Source organism: Thamnophis elegans, chromosome 10 (genome assembly GCF_009769535.1).
Source record: "Thamnophis elegans isolate rThaEle1 chromosome 10, rThaEle1.pri, whole genome shotgun sequence".
NCBI classification, from domain to species: Eukaryota; Metazoa; Chordata; class Lepidosauria; order Squamata; family Colubridae; genus Thamnophis; species Thamnophis elegans.
Genome location: NC_045550.1, coordinates 40,778,955 through 40,797,657, shown reverse-complemented (window position 1 = coordinate 40,797,657; position 18,703 = coordinate 40,778,955). Strand labels below are relative to the sequence as shown.

General features: G+C 35.3%; 2 protein-coding genes across 4 annotated transcripts in view; one reads left to right on the top strand and one right to left on the bottom strand.

The window, feature by feature from the left end:
• PLS1 (plastin 1) overlaps window positions 1-10,744 on the bottom strand; it is a 49,014-nt gene extending 38,270 nt beyond the window's left edge. Inside the window, exons 1-2 of one of the 3 annotated variants that reach the window (XM_032225062.1) lie at window positions 7,402-7,601; window positions 76-172 (exon numbers count right to left, since the gene is read on the bottom strand). The gene's annotated coding sequence lies outside the window, so the exon portion shown is untranslated. Of the gene's footprint in view, window positions 1-75; window positions 173-7,401; window positions 7,602-10,613 lie in introns of those variants that run through there. The other 2 variants (XM_032225063.1, XM_032225061.1) reach the window with 2 other exon arrangements.
• Window positions 10,745-10,891: 147 nt separating this feature from the next.
• The window catches only part of ATR (ATR serine/threonine kinase), a 62,680-nt gene continuing 54,868 nt past the window's right edge, over window positions 10,892-18,703 (top strand). The window contains exons 1-6 of the mRNA XM_032225088.1: window positions 10,892-11,271; window positions 12,659-12,750; window positions 14,094-14,243; window positions 14,561-15,435; window positions 15,790-15,983; window positions 17,950-18,138. Coding sequence (XP_032080979.1) covers window positions 11,213-11,271; window positions 12,659-12,750; window positions 14,094-14,243; window positions 14,561-15,435; window positions 15,790-15,983; window positions 17,950-18,138 — 1,559 coding nt within the window. The 5' untranslated portion in view covers window positions 10,892-11,212. The remainder of the gene's footprint in view (window positions 11,272-12,658; window positions 12,751-14,093; window positions 14,244-14,560; window positions 15,436-15,789; window positions 15,984-17,949; window positions 18,139-18,703) is intronic.

Genomic DNA, 18,703 nt, shown 5'->3' with positions numbered 1-18,703 from the left:
ATAATTGAATAGCAAAGCCAAGTAAGGCAATGAACAAATACACTTTAAGCACACTTAATTTATGATAATACTTACACTGTTACAGAATAAACATTTTACTCATAGCAACATCATATCAGCCTCTTCTGGATGGATGACAAATGTGCACACCACCTAATTCTTCAGACATTCACTGTGATACAAAGGTCAAAGATAGTACTAAGGATGGGACTTATAAATCACACAAAAGAAATGGCATTATATTATATGGAGTAATTTAGGAATTCAGGGGCGTCTGTTATTATTTTTTAAATCTTTATAAATGGTTTTAAGAGAAAGGCTAATCATTCTACATTTCCAAAGAAAATCTCTTAAGTTTCTAGCAACCAGTCACCCATTCCTAACCATTTACAGCTAAAACATTTTTAAAGAATGCCACATTCAACAGTTTTGCTATCACTAAATGTTACACATTTTGTTGTAAAGTGGGGGCTGTTCTCTTCCCAAAAGGATATGCAATTCCCCTGCTAGCTTAAAAGAGAAAGAGAACAGCAGAAACTGTACACCCAGCACTCTTGGGAATGTGGACCTCATGTTTCTTTTTCTCTCTTGACCTACTTTGAGAGAGAAAGACAGTAGAAGCATTGACTGGCTGTGATCAAAATCTGTCACAGAAAATGTATAGAGAGATCATGGTGGGGAAGAAAAAGTAATAGATACACAGGGGGAGGAGAAAAGAACATCTGTGGCTCTTAACAGAGCCTGAAGCTACCAGCATGCTTGTAAATGAAAGCTATTAGGAAAATTACAGGCTTACACTTCTAAACCACATGATTCTGATGAAGAATGCATTTGGCAGCAAAATGCTAGGAACTCTGGTAAAGTCACTTAGGATAAAGAGAAAAAATTACTAATGACAGGGAAGAGCGTGTAAAGGAAATCCAGAAAGAGGTTGTCTTATGCATATAAATTACTACAGTGGGTCTAACTAAGAATATGAACTGAATGGCAGTGAGCCAGATTTTGAAACATTTTAAAGGATTTAATTAGTCAGCAAGTTCCTATAATTATACCAATGTTAGCAATCTAGAAACTTCCCAAATGTGCTATCCGCATCCTTCATCCACCTTACACAGTTTTCATTTGTGCTATATTAGAAGCAAAGATGAACTCCATTTCTCAAACTCCTTTGTTCAGAACAAAAATTGCTGTAGCATTCTGGCTAACACAAAAGCATATTGTTATTCTAGCTATTTTAAAATTTAAAACTATGCACTGTCATATCCAGAACTCAACTTCATTAGACAAAACTTGGTTACACTGATTTACACGTAACCCGGTAAGTAGTCTGAGCCATAGTAGATTGAGGTATCATTCCAGTGGCATATGACTTTAAGAGTGATTGCTCTATTAGGAGCCGCAAGTAGCTGTTGGGATACATGAACAGATAGGTGAGAGATACCATAGCAACTCCTGAGTGATCCCTTCTCTGAAGCTATGTCTTTCAGGGGGTGAGGAGGCTCTTCATTGAGTGACAGTATTAAATATGATTCAACCAGCAGTCTGAAATATTTCTGTAGGTAAAATAGAGGTATCAAGAACTATCCATTGCCTTAAGGATCAAAATATATCAGAACAATTTTGCTAACTGGAATCCAGAACCTTGTGCTTCCTGAATATCTTATACAGAAATGTATAGCCCAAAACTTCATGATTTGGCCCTGAGACCTTTTCCTTCATCTCTGTAAGCGAACCATCTGTATTGACCTGGTTCATATCATGCTAAATGGACTGGAATCACATGCTATGCCATTACAAAATAGCGTAACATATGAGATCAGTAATAGAGTATTCGTTCTCAAGAGGAAGATGTTCTTATGATGCTACATTTCAATATATACTGTACATGCCAGAAGTAACTTCCTTTGAATTAAATAGGACTTATGAATAAATACATATGAAACCGTGCTGATAGTTTTTTTTAAGAATCTGTAGTCCTCCTTTTTTCTCAGAGATTTAGGGTTTTCTGGGAAAATCAATTTAAATTCATATTAAACATTAAATGAAGTTGATTATGTGTAAGGGTAACATGACATAACAGCTATAAAATAAGCAAAGACCACAGAAAATAATGTTCATGTAAGTAGTCCTTTTGTTGTAAAAGACTGCCAATGAAATCCTAGAGTGAAGGCTTTTATGGATCAAAACTATCCAGACAAGTTAATACTTGAACAATTTAACAAATAATGTAATTCAGAATTTTTTAAAAAATGAACTATTTTTATGGTAAAAGAAGTTGGAGGCAAGCAGAAATGGCAAATGTAGGTGCCCCAAAATGTCTGAAACCTAGTAAATATTTGAAAATAAAAAATATTATATATAGAAATGAAAAGAGAAGCCCGCAAAGGGTGCATCAAATGGTGATAGTGGCATTAGGAAAAGGACAGTTGAGTATGAACTAAGGTTAAGGAAGAAGGCTGAGCATAACAAAAGGGACTCCTTTAGATAAATTCAAAATAAAAGGAAAGGAATGTGCTGCTCAGTTAAGCTGACAAAATGCTAATAGATAACAAACAAAACTCAGAGCCACTTAACTCCTACTTTGATCCAGTCTTAAACAATCAAGTTTTCTATCAGGAAAATGTGAACAGCAGAACTGAGAAGGACTGAAGTTTGAGATGGATAAAAATGTAGATGCAGAACATGTTGCTTCTTTGAATAATTTAAATTGCCAAAATCAGAGGAACCCACTCCCAGGATAATAAAGATACTTGCTTATAGTCCAGCTAAATGAACTCTTATGTATTATTTTTGAGAAATTTTGGAGAACTGGCAGAATGGTGATCACAGGAAGGATAGTGTACTATTGTCTTCACTTTCAAAATGTGGGTAAAGGAAGGTGTAGCAAACTACATACCAATCAACAAACATCAAAAGATTCTGGATCATAAAGTGTTCAGACTTCAAAAACCTTAACAACAATATGGTAAATCATCAGAAGTCAGCATGGATTTATTATTCTAGCAAGGTTTGTTCTTCTCATTTTTCGTTTAAGTTACTTAATAATTTGTGGGAATGCTACAGGCATATCTTGACTTTAGTAAAACATTTGATCTTTTAAAGCTAAGTAGTTATGTACGCTGGATGCATAACAATTAGTAGATATATACATGATTAAAATCATAGAAGCTCATCAATAATTCCTTATCAATCTGGAGATAAGAGACAAACTGAGGTGCTATGAGTAGCAGCTCTAAGTCCTCTATTGTATAATACTTTGATTAATGACTTGGATAGATGGATAGAAGGAAGTCTTATCAAATGTATGGTTGAAAAAAACCAATAGAAAACCTAATACTAGAAATAAAATTCAAAATTATTTTGATAAACTAAAGAAATAAGTTGAAAGTATTAGAATAAAACTTAAGAAAGATAAGTGAATGTTCTTCACTTAGGAAACAAAAACCAATCAAAGTATAAAATGGAGCATGTGTGTTCCTGGCTTGATAATGGTACCTATGTAAAAAAAAAGATTGAAACAGTAGCTGTATACAAATAGAACATGAAATCAGCAATGTCAATGTTCAGAGTAAGAAAAAAGGCAATACTGTTTTAGAAACATTAACAGGAGTATAATTTTCACATCACAGGAATAATTGTTTCAATTTATTCTGCTTTCATCATGATTCATGCAGCCCTTATATATTGTATATGGTTCCGGTCATGACTACAGAAATTGAAAGAGTTTCAGAGAAGGGTAATGAGGATGATCAGGAGAACAGATCAAGAGCCTATGAAGAGATATAGGAAGAGTGTTTATATTTAGCCTTAAAAAAAGATGACTGGGCTGGAATATGATCGCATTCTTCAAATATCTTAAAAGATGTCAAATGGAAGAAGGTCAAGGCATGTCAATTGATTTTTTTAATAACTGTTGTAAAACTGTTACAAGAGCAGTTTGACATGGAGCCAATTATTTGAGAAATGATGGGCTCTTCTTCACAGGATGTGCCTACTCAGTCACTATTCGTGAATGCTTGAATTTCAATTTCTGCATTGAGCAATGCCCAAAATGATACCTTGCAACTCTCTTATTCTTAGGAATTTATGTGAAAACATTCAAAGCTCATTTCAGAGAAGATTCCTTCACTAAATGTTAAGAGGCAAGATATTAGTTTGGGTTTTATAATAATTAACTTACAAAATATTTCCTGATTCTTTCACTCCTTTCAGCCCTTGCAAAAACTTTCCAGAAGGTTAATTGAACCCTCCTAAACAAAGTGGCAAAATAGGAAAAAGAGAGACATAATCAAAAATCAGGCAAGGTTTTGTTCATCTTTGTTCTCTTCACCATGTCTCATTCTACATTCTTAATGAGAAAACTCCAAATGCAGTTTTTATGCAGTAGTAGATAGATACATCTTTATAACTGCCTGTGTAAATTATTGCATATTTTTCATTTGAGAACTTTATGAAATATATTTAGCATCTAAAACTTGTTGCTATAAACAGCAGTCCCAGTGCCAAATATGTCCTTGAAGATCCAAATCATTCTAAAACAAAGAAATTGTCAGACTTTAAAGTCAACTAATTTTATTTCATTTTTGCAAGGTCCAAAGGAATCAGGATTAAAGTTTATTCTAAGCAGATAAGAGAAAGCAGTGTGATCAAAGGTTAGTGGCCTAAAATCATTTAGGAGGCCACTTACATTACCCTATATGGATTCTAATGCAAGCGATAACACTGATTATTTAGAATGTTACAGTACCCACATGGCAGATATATCCACACAAAGACACATTTACTATACTTTTACATTTACTATACTTTTACATTTTTTGCAGGTTGCTTCTGGCCCATATCATTGAATTAACTAATACTGCATTATTGAACACAAGCTCAGAAGCTCTCTCATGTTTGGCCTTTGTCTTCCTAAGTTTCTTGCCTGAAACATTTGATTGACACGTAACATTATTAGGAAAAAGGCTAAGACTTAAGATGTGCTTCTTATATACAACTTGGGAGCAAGGTACTGAATAGATTTCCTGTCCTTTTGTAGACTTGTATAATTACTAAAATCAAGTGGGTTCTGACACATGGTCACGTAGTTTCGAAGCTATGTAAGTCAGGGGTTCCTATGCCCACTTATAAATATAGATTTTATTTAAAGTTTTTCAAAAAACATAATACATGCTAATAAAAAGCAAAAGAAATAAAAAAGCTATGCAAAAAAGGTCTATAAGAGATTTCTAGTCAAACATGAAAATAGTTTTTTTCCCCTAATCAAAGAGGTTAGTTTAACCATCTTTGCATCTTTCCATCTCTTTACCAGTTATTCTTCCATTATGGTTAGTGTTAAGCCTTTCTCCTTTAGACCATATAATTGTCTTGCTATGATTATCATGTATAAAAGCAAAGTTCTATGACTTTTTTCTAGTTGCTTATTTGTTAGTCCCAAAAGAAAGCTTTCTGATTCTAATTGTACATTAACCTTTAAAATCTTCTGGATTAATATATGCATTTGTATCCATTTTTAAAGTTTTTTTTAGATGCCCACTAAACTTGATAAAATGTGATGCCTCATCCTTCACCCTATTCTCTAGGATGTTCTCACTCTTGAATATTGAGTCTTTCCCCACTATGTTTTTAAATATCTAATGAACTAATTCTTCATTCAAGACTTCCTGGGGTGAATATTATGCATGAAAGTTTTTATATTTCATTTCTTTCCTCCTTTTTAATCAGTATGTTTTACGTTGTTTTAAGTTACTCATTTTGTCATTGTATTTTAATACTATTTATTTTAATTTGTAAAGCTCACATTTCAACAAGTATTATATTTTGCCTTTAATGTAATTGATGCTTACTGAGAGATTCTGTCTGAAAGCTCACAGTGATATCATCACACAATATAAAATTTTACAGAAGATGAAAAAAAAGATATAAAGATGGGTGGGAGATATTTTCCCTTCAAAAATACAAATTAAAACTTACAGGCATCTTAAAAGGAGGCACTTATTGCTTTATTTTTTCATATGTATAAAAGCATATCTATATAATATTGTTTTTTATTGAAATTGTGTGTGTGTGTATGTGTGTATGTGTTATAAAAATTGCAGGACAATACAAATAAAAATAAATAATTCATACTAAAAATCTCTGATCAGAATGAAGAACAAATTTGCCCTAAAAGCAGTTTTGAATTCAAGAGTGAGAGAGAGAAAAGTAATCAAGAATTTCAGAGAGGCAGAAAATTATTAACTATGTTGTTAATATAAAACAGGAGCCTTTATTACATTATTACATTCCCATGGTAGGATACATGTTCACATTCCAACTTCAATACATAAACAAATTCAATGCAATCCTATAATATAAAACTCAAATTGTTTTGATATTCAACAGCATTTGGAGTCACAATGTCATATCAAAAATATTTGCAACAATATCTTAGCAAATTCTAGAAATAGATACATATTTAATCTCTTTAGAAAACAATAGGGGGATTTTGAGTTCCTAGGCTGTATTAGGATTATATTACTACATGAATTTTTTATTTTCCTCCATTGCCGTCTATTATAATTAGCAAGAAAGATCCTAAAGTTATACATAAAAAGTAAAACTAATATGATGTTTCATAGTTTAGGGTTGTCCCAAATCTTTCATATACCACTGATACACCTCTGATCTTTAAAACAAGGCAAGAAGGAATAAATTGGAATTTACTTATGTATGCATATTTTATGGTTTACTGTGAATGAAGAGATGGCTGCCATTTTCAGCAGCAATTCTAAAGACTTATCAAAAATAACTTCTCAATTTATAGGAGTTATGTATTTCTGAGTTCTATTTATTTAGAACTGATTGTTCATCCATCTTGTTTCAAGGGAAGTGCTAAAATATAGCCTTTATTTCAATCCTGAACAGTTTCCTTCATAAGAAATATGTTTACTGACAGAAATGCAACTTGTTTTCATACTCAAAATTGCATTTTATCATTCTACCCTTGAAAAGGAAAAGACACCTTTCATGCTTTTCCTATTTAGCCTATCCAAACCTTATACAATTGAAACCCTATAAGACTAAGAGTAACGACACAGTAAATTGCTGTTGTGAGATTGAGATTCTTGGAAAACACACCTTGTGCTGGAGGAAATAGTTATGAACGGCAGACTTGCTTTGTATTAATCCAAGGTTCACTTATTTTAAAGGGCCTGTGGGTGTGAGAGTTAAGAACTCTAAAGTAAAACTCACGCAAGTAGCAGGACAAAGCCTACAAAACGATTAAAGCCCTCTAAAAACAAACCGTCCATTTGATGAACAGCCTTTCTTATAAGTAAAATGAAATTTAAACATCGGTGCTACCCGCCCTACAGCCCCTGTTGAAAAGGTACCTGTCATACATCAACGATCCGGACTTACCTGCCTGCCGCAGCCACTTCGTAGCTAGATTTCGTCGCAGATCCACTTTCTGAACGAAGCCTTGGAAAGTACTACCGTATACAGGAGAACACCTGCGGGCAGTGCCGGTCCCTCCCTCGTATCGCTGTTGACTGACAGCTATAGAAATCAGTCTCCTCGTCTTCCCAGCAGTAGGAGGCGGGTTTATAACAAACACAGCGCCGTTACAAAGGGCTCGGGAGGAGAGCTGCTAGGGATCAAATTTCAGCCGCAATTATCCTCATGAAAACGAAACTAATTAAATTGCATGGGTGTTCTGAGCTGGTGACGGGTCGGATGAGTTTCCGACCGGTGGTTTTTACCTGGTTCATTTATTGCGCAAAAAATAATGCGATTTAAAAAGTTTTACAGAGATCGAGACTCCCTGTTTTAGAACACCTTTCCCCAGCTCGATAACCCCAAGGTACTGGAGCATTACAATTCCTACAATCTCCAACAGTTATAGACAGTTGCTGTCGTGGTTGGGGATTTGGAATCTGGGCTCCTTCAGTCTAATTGAGTAGATCTTAAGGGAATGTGGTTAGAATGGGAGCTGAGTTGACTAAAATAATTCCTTGTACAAATTCACTCTGGTTCAGTTAAAAAAAAAGTTGCGTTCACATTTCATTACACTGTATAGTTTAGGTTTGGTTTGGTTGCATGAATCCAATTGTAGGAAGTTATCACCCAGCCCACTCCCAGAAAAATGAAATATCCTAGGAAATATTGAAAAGGCAGAATATTTCTCTCGATGTGAAAAGGAAGAAACATGTTTTAAAAGACAGAATAGCTCCCTGTAGCTTCCTGCCCATCCCCACTTTGTCAATGGGCCATTAAGAAGGCCAAGCTAGTCCCTTTACATAATAAAGAGTTCTCCACTTCAGCTCCAGGGGGATGGGATTAAGGCATGATAATATTGGCATTTTACTCAACTCACCAAATGGCATCTGAGAACTCAACCAAACCTGGATTCAAAACGCAGCTTAGAGAGTTGCCCCTGCATGGCCCCATGGGAGTCTGACAACCAATCAAAATACAAGCTCAAGATCAAAGGACAGAGAGGGCATAAAACCAGGGACTCAGCATCTCAGCCCTTCCTTCTCTTTTCTCCACCAACATTGAAGCATGTGATCAACTTTTCTGTTCAGGACTCAAGCCATGTGGTCCTGTCCACCATTAAACCATCTTTCCAAGCAGCCTCCAGTATCTTTTTCCCCACTTGGAGCTGAACCCAGAAGGACATTTATTTCAACACAACCATTATAAATTTGTAAACTTTGTATTGTAACTATGTACAAAATTGTGATTCATTCATTTACACCATGAGTAAACAAATGACCATGATGTGAATTAAGCCCATAAAATTTACTGATATGTAAATAATTTTCATTGGAATCTATTAAATCATTTTCTTAATATTACGTTCTTAGATGGGAATTTCTGGAAGGTGATTTCAAATTTCAATTTGCAATAATTAGAAATGGTAATTCTCAAATGTATTTCTCAAATGTGGTCCGACACCTGGAAAAATATGCCATCCTCCAGGGAAAGATTGAAGGCAAACAAGGTCCAGGCAGAAGAAGAACATCATGGCTTTAAAATCTAAGGGACTGGTTTGGACAAAACTCAGTAGCACTTTTTCCTGCGGCTGTTGATAAAAATAGGATCACCGACATCTGATCACTGATATGGCACAAGAAGAAGTAGTTCTCAAAGCTCAAACAATGAGAATAATGTCCAATAACGCTCTGTGCTTGACTAAAGTACTATGTTGAACTAAGATAAAGTAGCAGTACAAGCAATCTCATTAAAAACACTGGCTTAAATTTGTTGTGGCAACAATAATTCAGATGGTTGGTTTCATCCCACTTGACCATTAAAGGCTCTCAGCTAACTTTGCAATCTCAGATTTTGATGAGTTCTGGAGATAATAACAGTAATAATTGATTAAATTTATGTCATACCCAATTAAAAATGACTGTGAGATGGAAGTTCAGCCACAGGGGTCCCTATCGATAATGGTAAGTGCTTGCTCTTGGTCCTGTATAAAACATTATCCACTACAAAAGAAGTCTGCATTCACTTGCAGTCATGACACGAGGTAAGGCAATTTGCTCCAACTGAATGCTCTTCAAATATGTTTGACTACAATGCCCATAATTCATTTTATTCACAATCCACCTTCAATCCTGCAACTGCTAAAGTGTTGGGACCTTATCTTATTATCTAATTCTTAGCCTATTCCTTTTGTTAAATATTTAGAACAAATTTAGAATAACGTTAAGGGTTGGACAGACTTTCTAATGTATTTTCAGCCATGGAGGTTCACTGGATAAACCTAACTTACAGGGTGGTTTTTGGGGGGGGGGGGGGAAATAGAAGAAGGGGCAGTATTTTGAGTTCCTAATGAAACAATTATTTAATAAATAAAGCTTGAGATATCAATGGATGAAAAAACACGTTAACCTAAGCAAAAAATGTATACTTGTCATGATACACCAAAGAGCCAAATCATATCTAAGATAAAGATAAATTTCTGTGAACTGTGTGATTAAATTCATGTCTTAAGCTGCATACGTTTCTCATGCAAATATAGCCAATTACTGAAGCTGATTTGCAAGTACTAAATGTGTAAGATGGATGCATTAGAATCACACACTATTATTGCAAAATTTTTGACATTTTGATGCATACAAATCCTTTCCAGCCTTTCTTTGTAAGGAATAACCTATATTGAAGTAGTTTAGAGGTAGTTCTCAACTTACAACAGTTCATTTAGTCACCATTCAAAACTACAATAGCACTGAAAAAAGTGACTTAATCATTTTTCCCACTTATGTCTGTTGCAGCATCCCTATGGTCACCTGATTTACATTTGGATGCTTGACAACATGTATACATTTATAATGGTTGTGATATCCATCAGTCATGTGGGTTCCCTTTTTGTGACCTTCTGAGAAGCAAAGACAAAGGGGAAACCAGATTCACTTAACAACCATGTTTCTAATTTAAGAACTGCAGTGATTCACATAAATGGGATAAGAAAAGTCATTAAGTGGGTCAAATCTCACCTAACAATTTTTTCACTTAACAACATAAATTTTGGGCTCCCTCCTTTCTAAACATGCTTTGTGGGGGAAATGCAGACAAGAAGCATAACCTAGTCAATTGCTAATTCAGTCATAGCTCCTTACCAGTATTCTCAGCACTTGAGCACACTAATCTTTCCAGTTTTGATATTTTTAAAGACAATCCTGTCTCTCCAGACGTTTAGTGCGCATACTGAATTTTGTTAGTAGAACTGTATGCAACCCTTCTGTGTACTGTGATATGATTAGCCTGCTAGGAAACAGCACGAGTTTGAAGTAATCGAAAGTCGATTGCAGTGACGTATTTCTGCATTGGACACATATGACAATCGTACAGAGAGAGACAACTTTGAAAAAAAAGCTACTGCATCACTCGGGCAAACTTACAAAACATAATACATATAATAATTAGGAAATAAACTCCGCCGAGTTCAGCGCAGGACGCAGGTAGAATTGAAGTTTCAAAAATCAAACGCTGTTGTTAACAATATGGCATATGCAAATTATCTAATATGAAGTTCTCCGGGGGAAGCAATCAATCTACACGAAGGGCTATGCGGTAATTGTGGAAGAAACACGAATCTCCTTTGTGGGAAATTTGGCTCAAACGAGCCACCGTCCTTGAGTTTCCTGTCGGCTACGAAAAGGGGTGGAGACAGCAAAGGGTCGAAACGGAGCTGGCGGGAGACCCGGGAGAGTCAAGGATGGCTGACCAGGGGCTTGAAATGACTTCCATGATCCCAGCCCTCCGGGAACTGGGCAGGTCTGTCAGGCTGAAAGTCAAAAGTACTTCACTCTTTTGCTGCTTGCCTTCAGGCTCTTTCTGAATCTCTGTATTTACTATATGTAACCAAGTTTTCTTCCCAAGAGCTTGTTTCATCATTAGTTGTCTTATCTGGGTCTGTTGAACTGCAATTCAGAGACTGGCAAAAATGAGGAGGTGAACAATTCTGCAACAGAATTCTAAATCCAAAAAACAGTTGCTATTATTTTTTCCTAGCCCAGAAAAACTTTAAAATTAGCACATTTTATTGTGTTAATCTTTTAATTAATTGCAATTGAATATTAATTACTATACCTTTTGTTTGCTTTTACTACACAATAGTTATGCTTTACAGCATATGTACACTCTTATCTTACGTCCTTATTTTATTTTCCTTAAAATGTTGCACTACCCACCTTTCTGGGAATTTAGTACATTGGAGGGCCCTGATGAAACTTTAGAAAGAGTGCAGAGAAGAGGAACAAAGCTTATTAGGGGACTGGAGGCTAAAACATAGGAAAAACGGTTGTGGGAATTGGGTATATCTAGTTTAATGAAAAGAAGGATTAGGGGTGAATATGATAGCAGTGTTCCAATATCTAAGATGCTGCCACATAAAAGATGAGATCAAGCTATTTTCCAAAGCATTAGAAGGCAGGGCATAAAGCAGTGGATAGAAACTATACAAGGAGAGAAATGACCTAGAACTAAGGAGAAATTTTCTGACAGTTAACAATCAGTGGAGCAACTTGCCTCCAGAGGTTATGATGCTCCAACACTGGATGTTTTTAAGAAGAGATCGGACAACCATTTGTTTGAAACGATATAGGATTTCCTGCTCCAGTAGGGGGTTGGATGAGAATAAAGCACTATTCTCATTTGAGGGGCTCATATACACAGGGAGAGGCCAGAAAAAAAGTGAAATGCACAATCTAATGAATACACTAACAATTCTAATTGCATGTAAGTACTCATTCACAAAATCACTAATAATAGAAGCATACTTCACATTGGTAGCTTGGTTCCATCTCTTATTGGATAATATGCTTTTGATATGTTTCACAAGCTACTTGAGACACTGATACCCTGAACAAATTGCTGTCAACTGAAAATTCATTTTCTAAAAATAGAACTTATTTTCCTTAGAGACTGAGCAAAATTATATAGTGCTTGAAATTCATTATTTTTATAACTGCAATGTTTTAAATAGTTCATATTGTACCTTTTATTTGTTTACAACAGTATACAGTAGTGTGTGTGTGTTAATTATATACATCACTATTATTCTGGTCTGTGACAATAATAAATATTAGATTTGATTTTACGCATTTCAGTATAAGAGGTAGCTTTTTTGATAACATAACTTTTAAATGCATCTTTATTTCAGTGCTACACCTGAAGAATATAATACCGTAGTACAGAAGCCAAGACAAATACTCTGCCAGTTCATTGATCGAATTCTTGTGGATGTAGATGTTGGTGAGTAAAATTAGTAAATGGTCTAGATTCAAACTATATGTGATTTCTGCTACATGGTATTCCAACCCTAAAACATGACCATGGACAAAATCTCTTAACGTTATACAGTCTTATTATTCACTCATATCACAGAGGGAGAGAACTAGATAAAAATATTCTTTGTTGTAAAATGAAATATTAACTTTCACCTTAATGAAAATAATTCTTAGATAGGGATTGATTAAAATGTAATTAAGTCATTTTTGGTTAGTCTAGTTATGCTTTGTTGGGTCATTGTAGTTTGAAATAAGCACTCCTTACAGATAGTTATCACTTAATGACCATTCTTTCAGTGGCTGTTTGAAATTACCATGGTATTGCACAAAGGGATTTATGACTCTTGCCTAGAATTACATGGTCACACGATTGCAATCTGGGCACTTCACAACCTACTTGCACTTATGATTGGTTACAAAGCACCCTGTGATCATGTGATTTCCATTTGCAATCTTCCTGATCAGTTTTCCTAGAAACTGATTTAGGGGGCTGGCAAAGTAGACCACAAACCATTGCTGCCTGACTAGAGGACTCCTTCTAGTCTGGGGACTGACTCAAAAAGGTCTGTCCTGAAATCCACACAGGATTTTGGCATGGAGAGTTTGCAGCATAGGGCCCTAGAGAAAAGAGCCCCCTTTAGAGCAAAAGGGTTGCCTGTCAAAGGGATTCAACCCCAGAGGGATTCAGCTCTGTGTGGGACTGTGTTCTTTCAGCAGAAAACTCTTTTGCTCTAGCCCAGTGGTAGTCAACCTGGTCCCTACTGCCCACTTGTGGGCGTTCCAGTTTTCATGGTAGGGGGTAGGGGTTTTGTCCGATACTGAAGCACTTTCCTTTTTAAAATTTAATTGACTTCCCTACTTTATAAATCACCATTACTGTGGAACCAGTGGGCGGTTAGAAAATTTTACTACTAACAGAGATACAAAAGTGGGCGGTAGGTATAAAAAGGTTGACTACCCCTGCTCTAGCCACTTAGCAACCTGGAAGATTGCTTAATAATTGCAACTCCAGGTGCCAGTTATTGACCAAAACACTCACATGATATCTTGCTTAATAAGCACTTCATGCAGTGACGAAAATTTCTGGTCTCAATTGTGATTGTAAATCAAGGACCACCTTTATTTTATTTTCCTGTATGACTTATTAGAGGAAGAAAGAGGAAAGGAAGCATGAGAAACAAAGCATTTAACTTCCAGGAATCCATTTGTAATTGTACAGACTTGTTATAGAGATCCAGGAAATGCTACATATTTCTTGAAATAGGAATAGGTTTTGAACTTTCTGTTTAGATTATGCTCTCTTTTTAGTGGCTGTGGAACTTATGAAGAAGACTGAATCTCAACCAAGTTCTGTAATGTTGCTTGACTTTATTCTCCATATCATGAAATCATCTCCACTTGTGTTTGTAAATGGAACTGGACCTGATCAGCAAAATGACACAGAGTCCAGCTGTATTGGTGAGTTTATTGAAACATATCTATTGGATCTATAATTCAACAAATTATAGCATATTGACATGTGAATTATATATTTTATATCAGTAAATAAACAAAAATGTAGCTGAAAAAATGCACTTAATTTTCTAGAAAGAATATGAATTACAAATGAATGGAAAGGGAAATAGCACAATTTATTGAACTACCAGATATGATCTGCAAAAATCCAAAAAAATCAATAGGTGGCAGCAAGAAGATTTAAAAAGAAACTCATATGCCTGAATTTTTAGTCCTAATTAATATTATGATCATAATGTTTTCTTTTTTCTTTTCTTTAGAATTCAGCAATTGGATAATAGCAAGACTTTTGAGAATTGCTGCAAGTCCAAGCTGCCACATTTTACATGAGAACATTACTAATGTCATTTGTTCTTTACTCTGCCTTTTCAAAGTCAAGAACTGTGTCTTGTTTAACTTGGCAACAAAAGAACTGCTGTATCTTCTTCAAGATCTGATTTCAATCCATGAAAAAAATATAGAAACGATTTTGACATGGCCTGCGATTGTGAGCAGATTTTCTTGCAATTCCACTGTAAATCTGGGCAATTTAAGTTCTGTCCAACTACAGTTAAATGGAATGAATAATGTAGAATGCTTGGAAACAACTTCAATAAGGATTCTTACTTGTATAGTTTCTTACATGTTTTTCAAACCACAAGATATTATCCTTTTTGGAATAGGGTGCTCCCTTTTGGACTATGGTAGTCCTAAAGTTAAAATTTTGAGTATGACATTTTTAACAGAACTCTTAGAACTTGGAGGACTTCCAGAAGACCTAGCCAATAATTTCTTCTCATTTCTATTTGGATTTTTACAATCCATTCCTGTAATGGATTCTACAAAGCTGGAATTATATGAAGAACCACTCTTAATATTAGTGAGAACTTTATTTCCTTTTCAAATTAATTCCCATGAAACGTTTGAACCTATTTATCTAAACATATTACTGGAAAAACTTCATGCATTGTTTGAAGCTGATGTGCTCAGGTTTCTCCAGTCTATGAAAATAAAAGAAGTATTATGTCACATACTACATTATTTCTTGATGTATGTGCCAGCTGGATATGAATCTGCTGTTCCGGTTAGAAAGACTTATATTAACAACATTTGCAGATTTTTCATCTCAACAATTGGATGCCAGGTAGAACAAGAGGTAAGTGTTATTAAAAGGTTAACAAAAATTTGCCATAAGATTCTGACTAAGGGAAAATTATTAGATTTAGTGTTAAGTAGGAGCTAATTTTCTCCAATGCTAATGCCATCGGGCTTTGTAGCAGTAGCTTCTGCTTTCTGTACTGACACAAGCAAGAATAACTTCAACATTTTAGTGGTTTAAATTCATGAGTTTACAATGTAGTTTCAGTATAGGACTGATTTAGTAGAGTTTATAATTGAGTGGTACATATTTATCTTAAAAGTTTAAAATAAATAAACCTGTTAATCCTATTTAAATATCTATGAATTTTATGAAGATGGTATATAGTATAATTTCTTCTTTTTGATAAAGTATCTGCTGAGTCCACTCTACGTAGTGCTGAAGACTGTGACAGCAGAAATCATCCGGGAGCTGCAGTGTAGCTGTTATTCAGAGACTTCCGATACTGATGGGGGAAGTAGTAGCAGTAGTGATGATGTCCCACAAAAAAGGCTTCGTTTATGTCTATCCTTAAAACATCCAAAAAAGTTGTCAGCGCCACCAAAGTAAGTTGGTAGCTTTTAAGAACCAATCTTATTTTTGGATCTATTTTGAATATGCTTCTTGTGTCCAATTTCTTCTGAATCTTAATACTGTTCTCTAAGATGTTTGTCATGTCCATTAGAGTATCTGTAGATTTGATTAATGTAGTTTCATCTCTCATTCAAGTCTTTTATAAATAGTTGTACAAAGGTCTGTTGTACACTTCTTGGTATCTCCCAGTTTAGTGTATCCTTGTTATACAATTTTTCAGTCAACTGTATTTTCATCTAATAGGTAAGTTCACATTTTCCATCTTCTATACTAGGATTTCAATGTTTGTTGAAGTTAAGATATAACTACTATATTCCAATGGTTAAGTAAATAAGGATTCTTACTTGTATAGTTTCTTACATGTTTTTCAAACCACAAGATATTATCCTTTTTGGAATAGGGTGCTCCCTTTTGGACTATGGTAGTCCTAAAGTTAAAATTTTGAGTATGACATTTTTAGCAGAACTCCTAGAACTTGGAGGACTTCCAGAAGACCTAGCCAATAATTTATTCTCATTTCTATTTGGATTTTTACAATCCATTCCTGTAATGGATTCTACCAAAAGGAAGATAAAATTGCTTTGAGCTGCAGGCGTGAAATACTATATCATCTTTGCTACTGGTTTGGAACTGCGAGCGCACATGCTTCACACATGCGCAGCACTTCTCTGCATGTGCAGAACCTTCTGTGCATGCACAGAGCCTCCATGAAGACATCTGGGCAGGTGGGCACAGCCTCTCGCCACTGCCACTACTGGTTTGCCCAAACCGGGGCTAACAGGCTGAATACCACCTCTGATGAGCTGTCCTTGATAAACTGATGTTGGTTCATTCCAAGCATTGCATTTGTTTTTAAATATTCACAAACCGCTTAATTGTTAACATTTCTATAAAATTTATTTTGTATTAACTTTAAAAGAAATACATTTCAAACTTTTAAAGTGCCTTTGTCATTATAATTCAGTTTCTTATTCCAGAGTTCTTGAAAAATAACTAATATTTTAAAGTTAACCTGGATCATATAAATAAAATTATAATACTGATAATAATTCAGATTTTTGGACATCATTAATGCATCTGGATAAAACTGCTTAATTAAGAAAGGTTTATTTGTTTATAAAATCCAGATTCCAACTCAAGATGACTTAAAGTATTAGCATCTATAATTGTCCTTTGAAATCCTATTTGTTGTGGTGATTAAGACATCAAATTAAAAACTATGAAACATGAATTCTAGTTCTACATGAGGCACAAAGCCAGCTAAATGACATTGGGTCAATCACCCTCAGCTCTGGGAAGGATGCAATAGTAAACCCCTTCTGAAAAACCTTGCCAAGAAAACTGCAGGGACTTGTCTCGTTGACGCCAGGAGTCAAAAACTGACTAAAGGAAGCAATAAAAAGAAAATTCTTAACTGCCCCAACACATAAAAAAGAGATTACCTGCTATTTTCAAATTTATTATCTCATAATATAAATTTTTCATGTAAATACAGGTCAAGGTTTTATCTCTGTCCCAACTTTTTCTTAATGCATTCTGGAGCTTTTACTGTAAGAAATACAATAGAACAATGGCTAAAAAATGCAGCCAAGCTTCTATCATGATTTCTGAGGAGTCACATAATAACTTTCTAATTCTGTCCACAGTTTTTTTTTCTATCACATGTTCCATAAAGAAACAAAAATCTAAATATACTTAAAGGTAAGCCTAAAAATCAGGACAATTAACGCCCCCATTCTTATATACATTATAGGGCTACATACAGTTCTGATATTAATATATATATATTGTTTCCTTAAACATGTTTCTTTCAAAATGAAAGATTTAAAACAGTCTTCAACTAGTTTCACTATTACCAAATATTTTATTTCGCTTCTAGTTTTATAGTAAACTTACCACAAAATGCTCTAAAATGGTATCTAAAATGTTGATTCACAGGCCCCATATCATGAACATGAAAATGAAGAGCAAGTTGTGGAATTTGATATGCCAGAAGGCAGACTCTCTGTTGTCGCTTTTGGAACAAGACAACCTTCCAGTGGAAGCTTTGCAAACTGTAGAAGGAATTGCTTTAATAGCTCAACTGGCCACAATATGTACAATCCATTCTAGAGAAGATTTCAACAGGTAAAAGAATTAAAGACAGTTTTTTCTTTATTTGAGCTTTACAAAAATATCTGAAGATATTTCTGATATTTTTGCAAATACTCACATGCTATTGGTTCAGTTAAGCTTTGGGAGAAAAAGCATGGAGTTATAATAGCAACTGTCTTACCAACAAGAGCCATGATGGTGAACCTATGGCACGCATGCCAAAGGTGGCATGCGGAGCCATTTCTTAGGGCACGCTAGGCATTGCCCTGTCAGCTCCTAATTTTGGCCTTCATTTTTGGGCATTTTTCATCCTCTGGAGGCTTTCCTGAAGCCTCCAAAGGGTGAAAAATAACCCAATGCACAAAGCGGAAGTTCGGAAAATGTAGGGAGAAAAACGTTCCTATGGGCAACCCAGAAGTCGAAAAACAGGCTGTTTCTGGCCTCAGGAGGACCTCCTGGGGGAGCAGGGGAAGCTGCTTTGCCTTTTCCAGGCTCCTAGAAAGCTGTGCGTGCATACGCGGGGCAGCAGGGCGGGTGTTCACATGTGTAGAGGGCATGGCACAAGAGGCGCCTTAAGTTATGGGAGTGGGCATGGGAG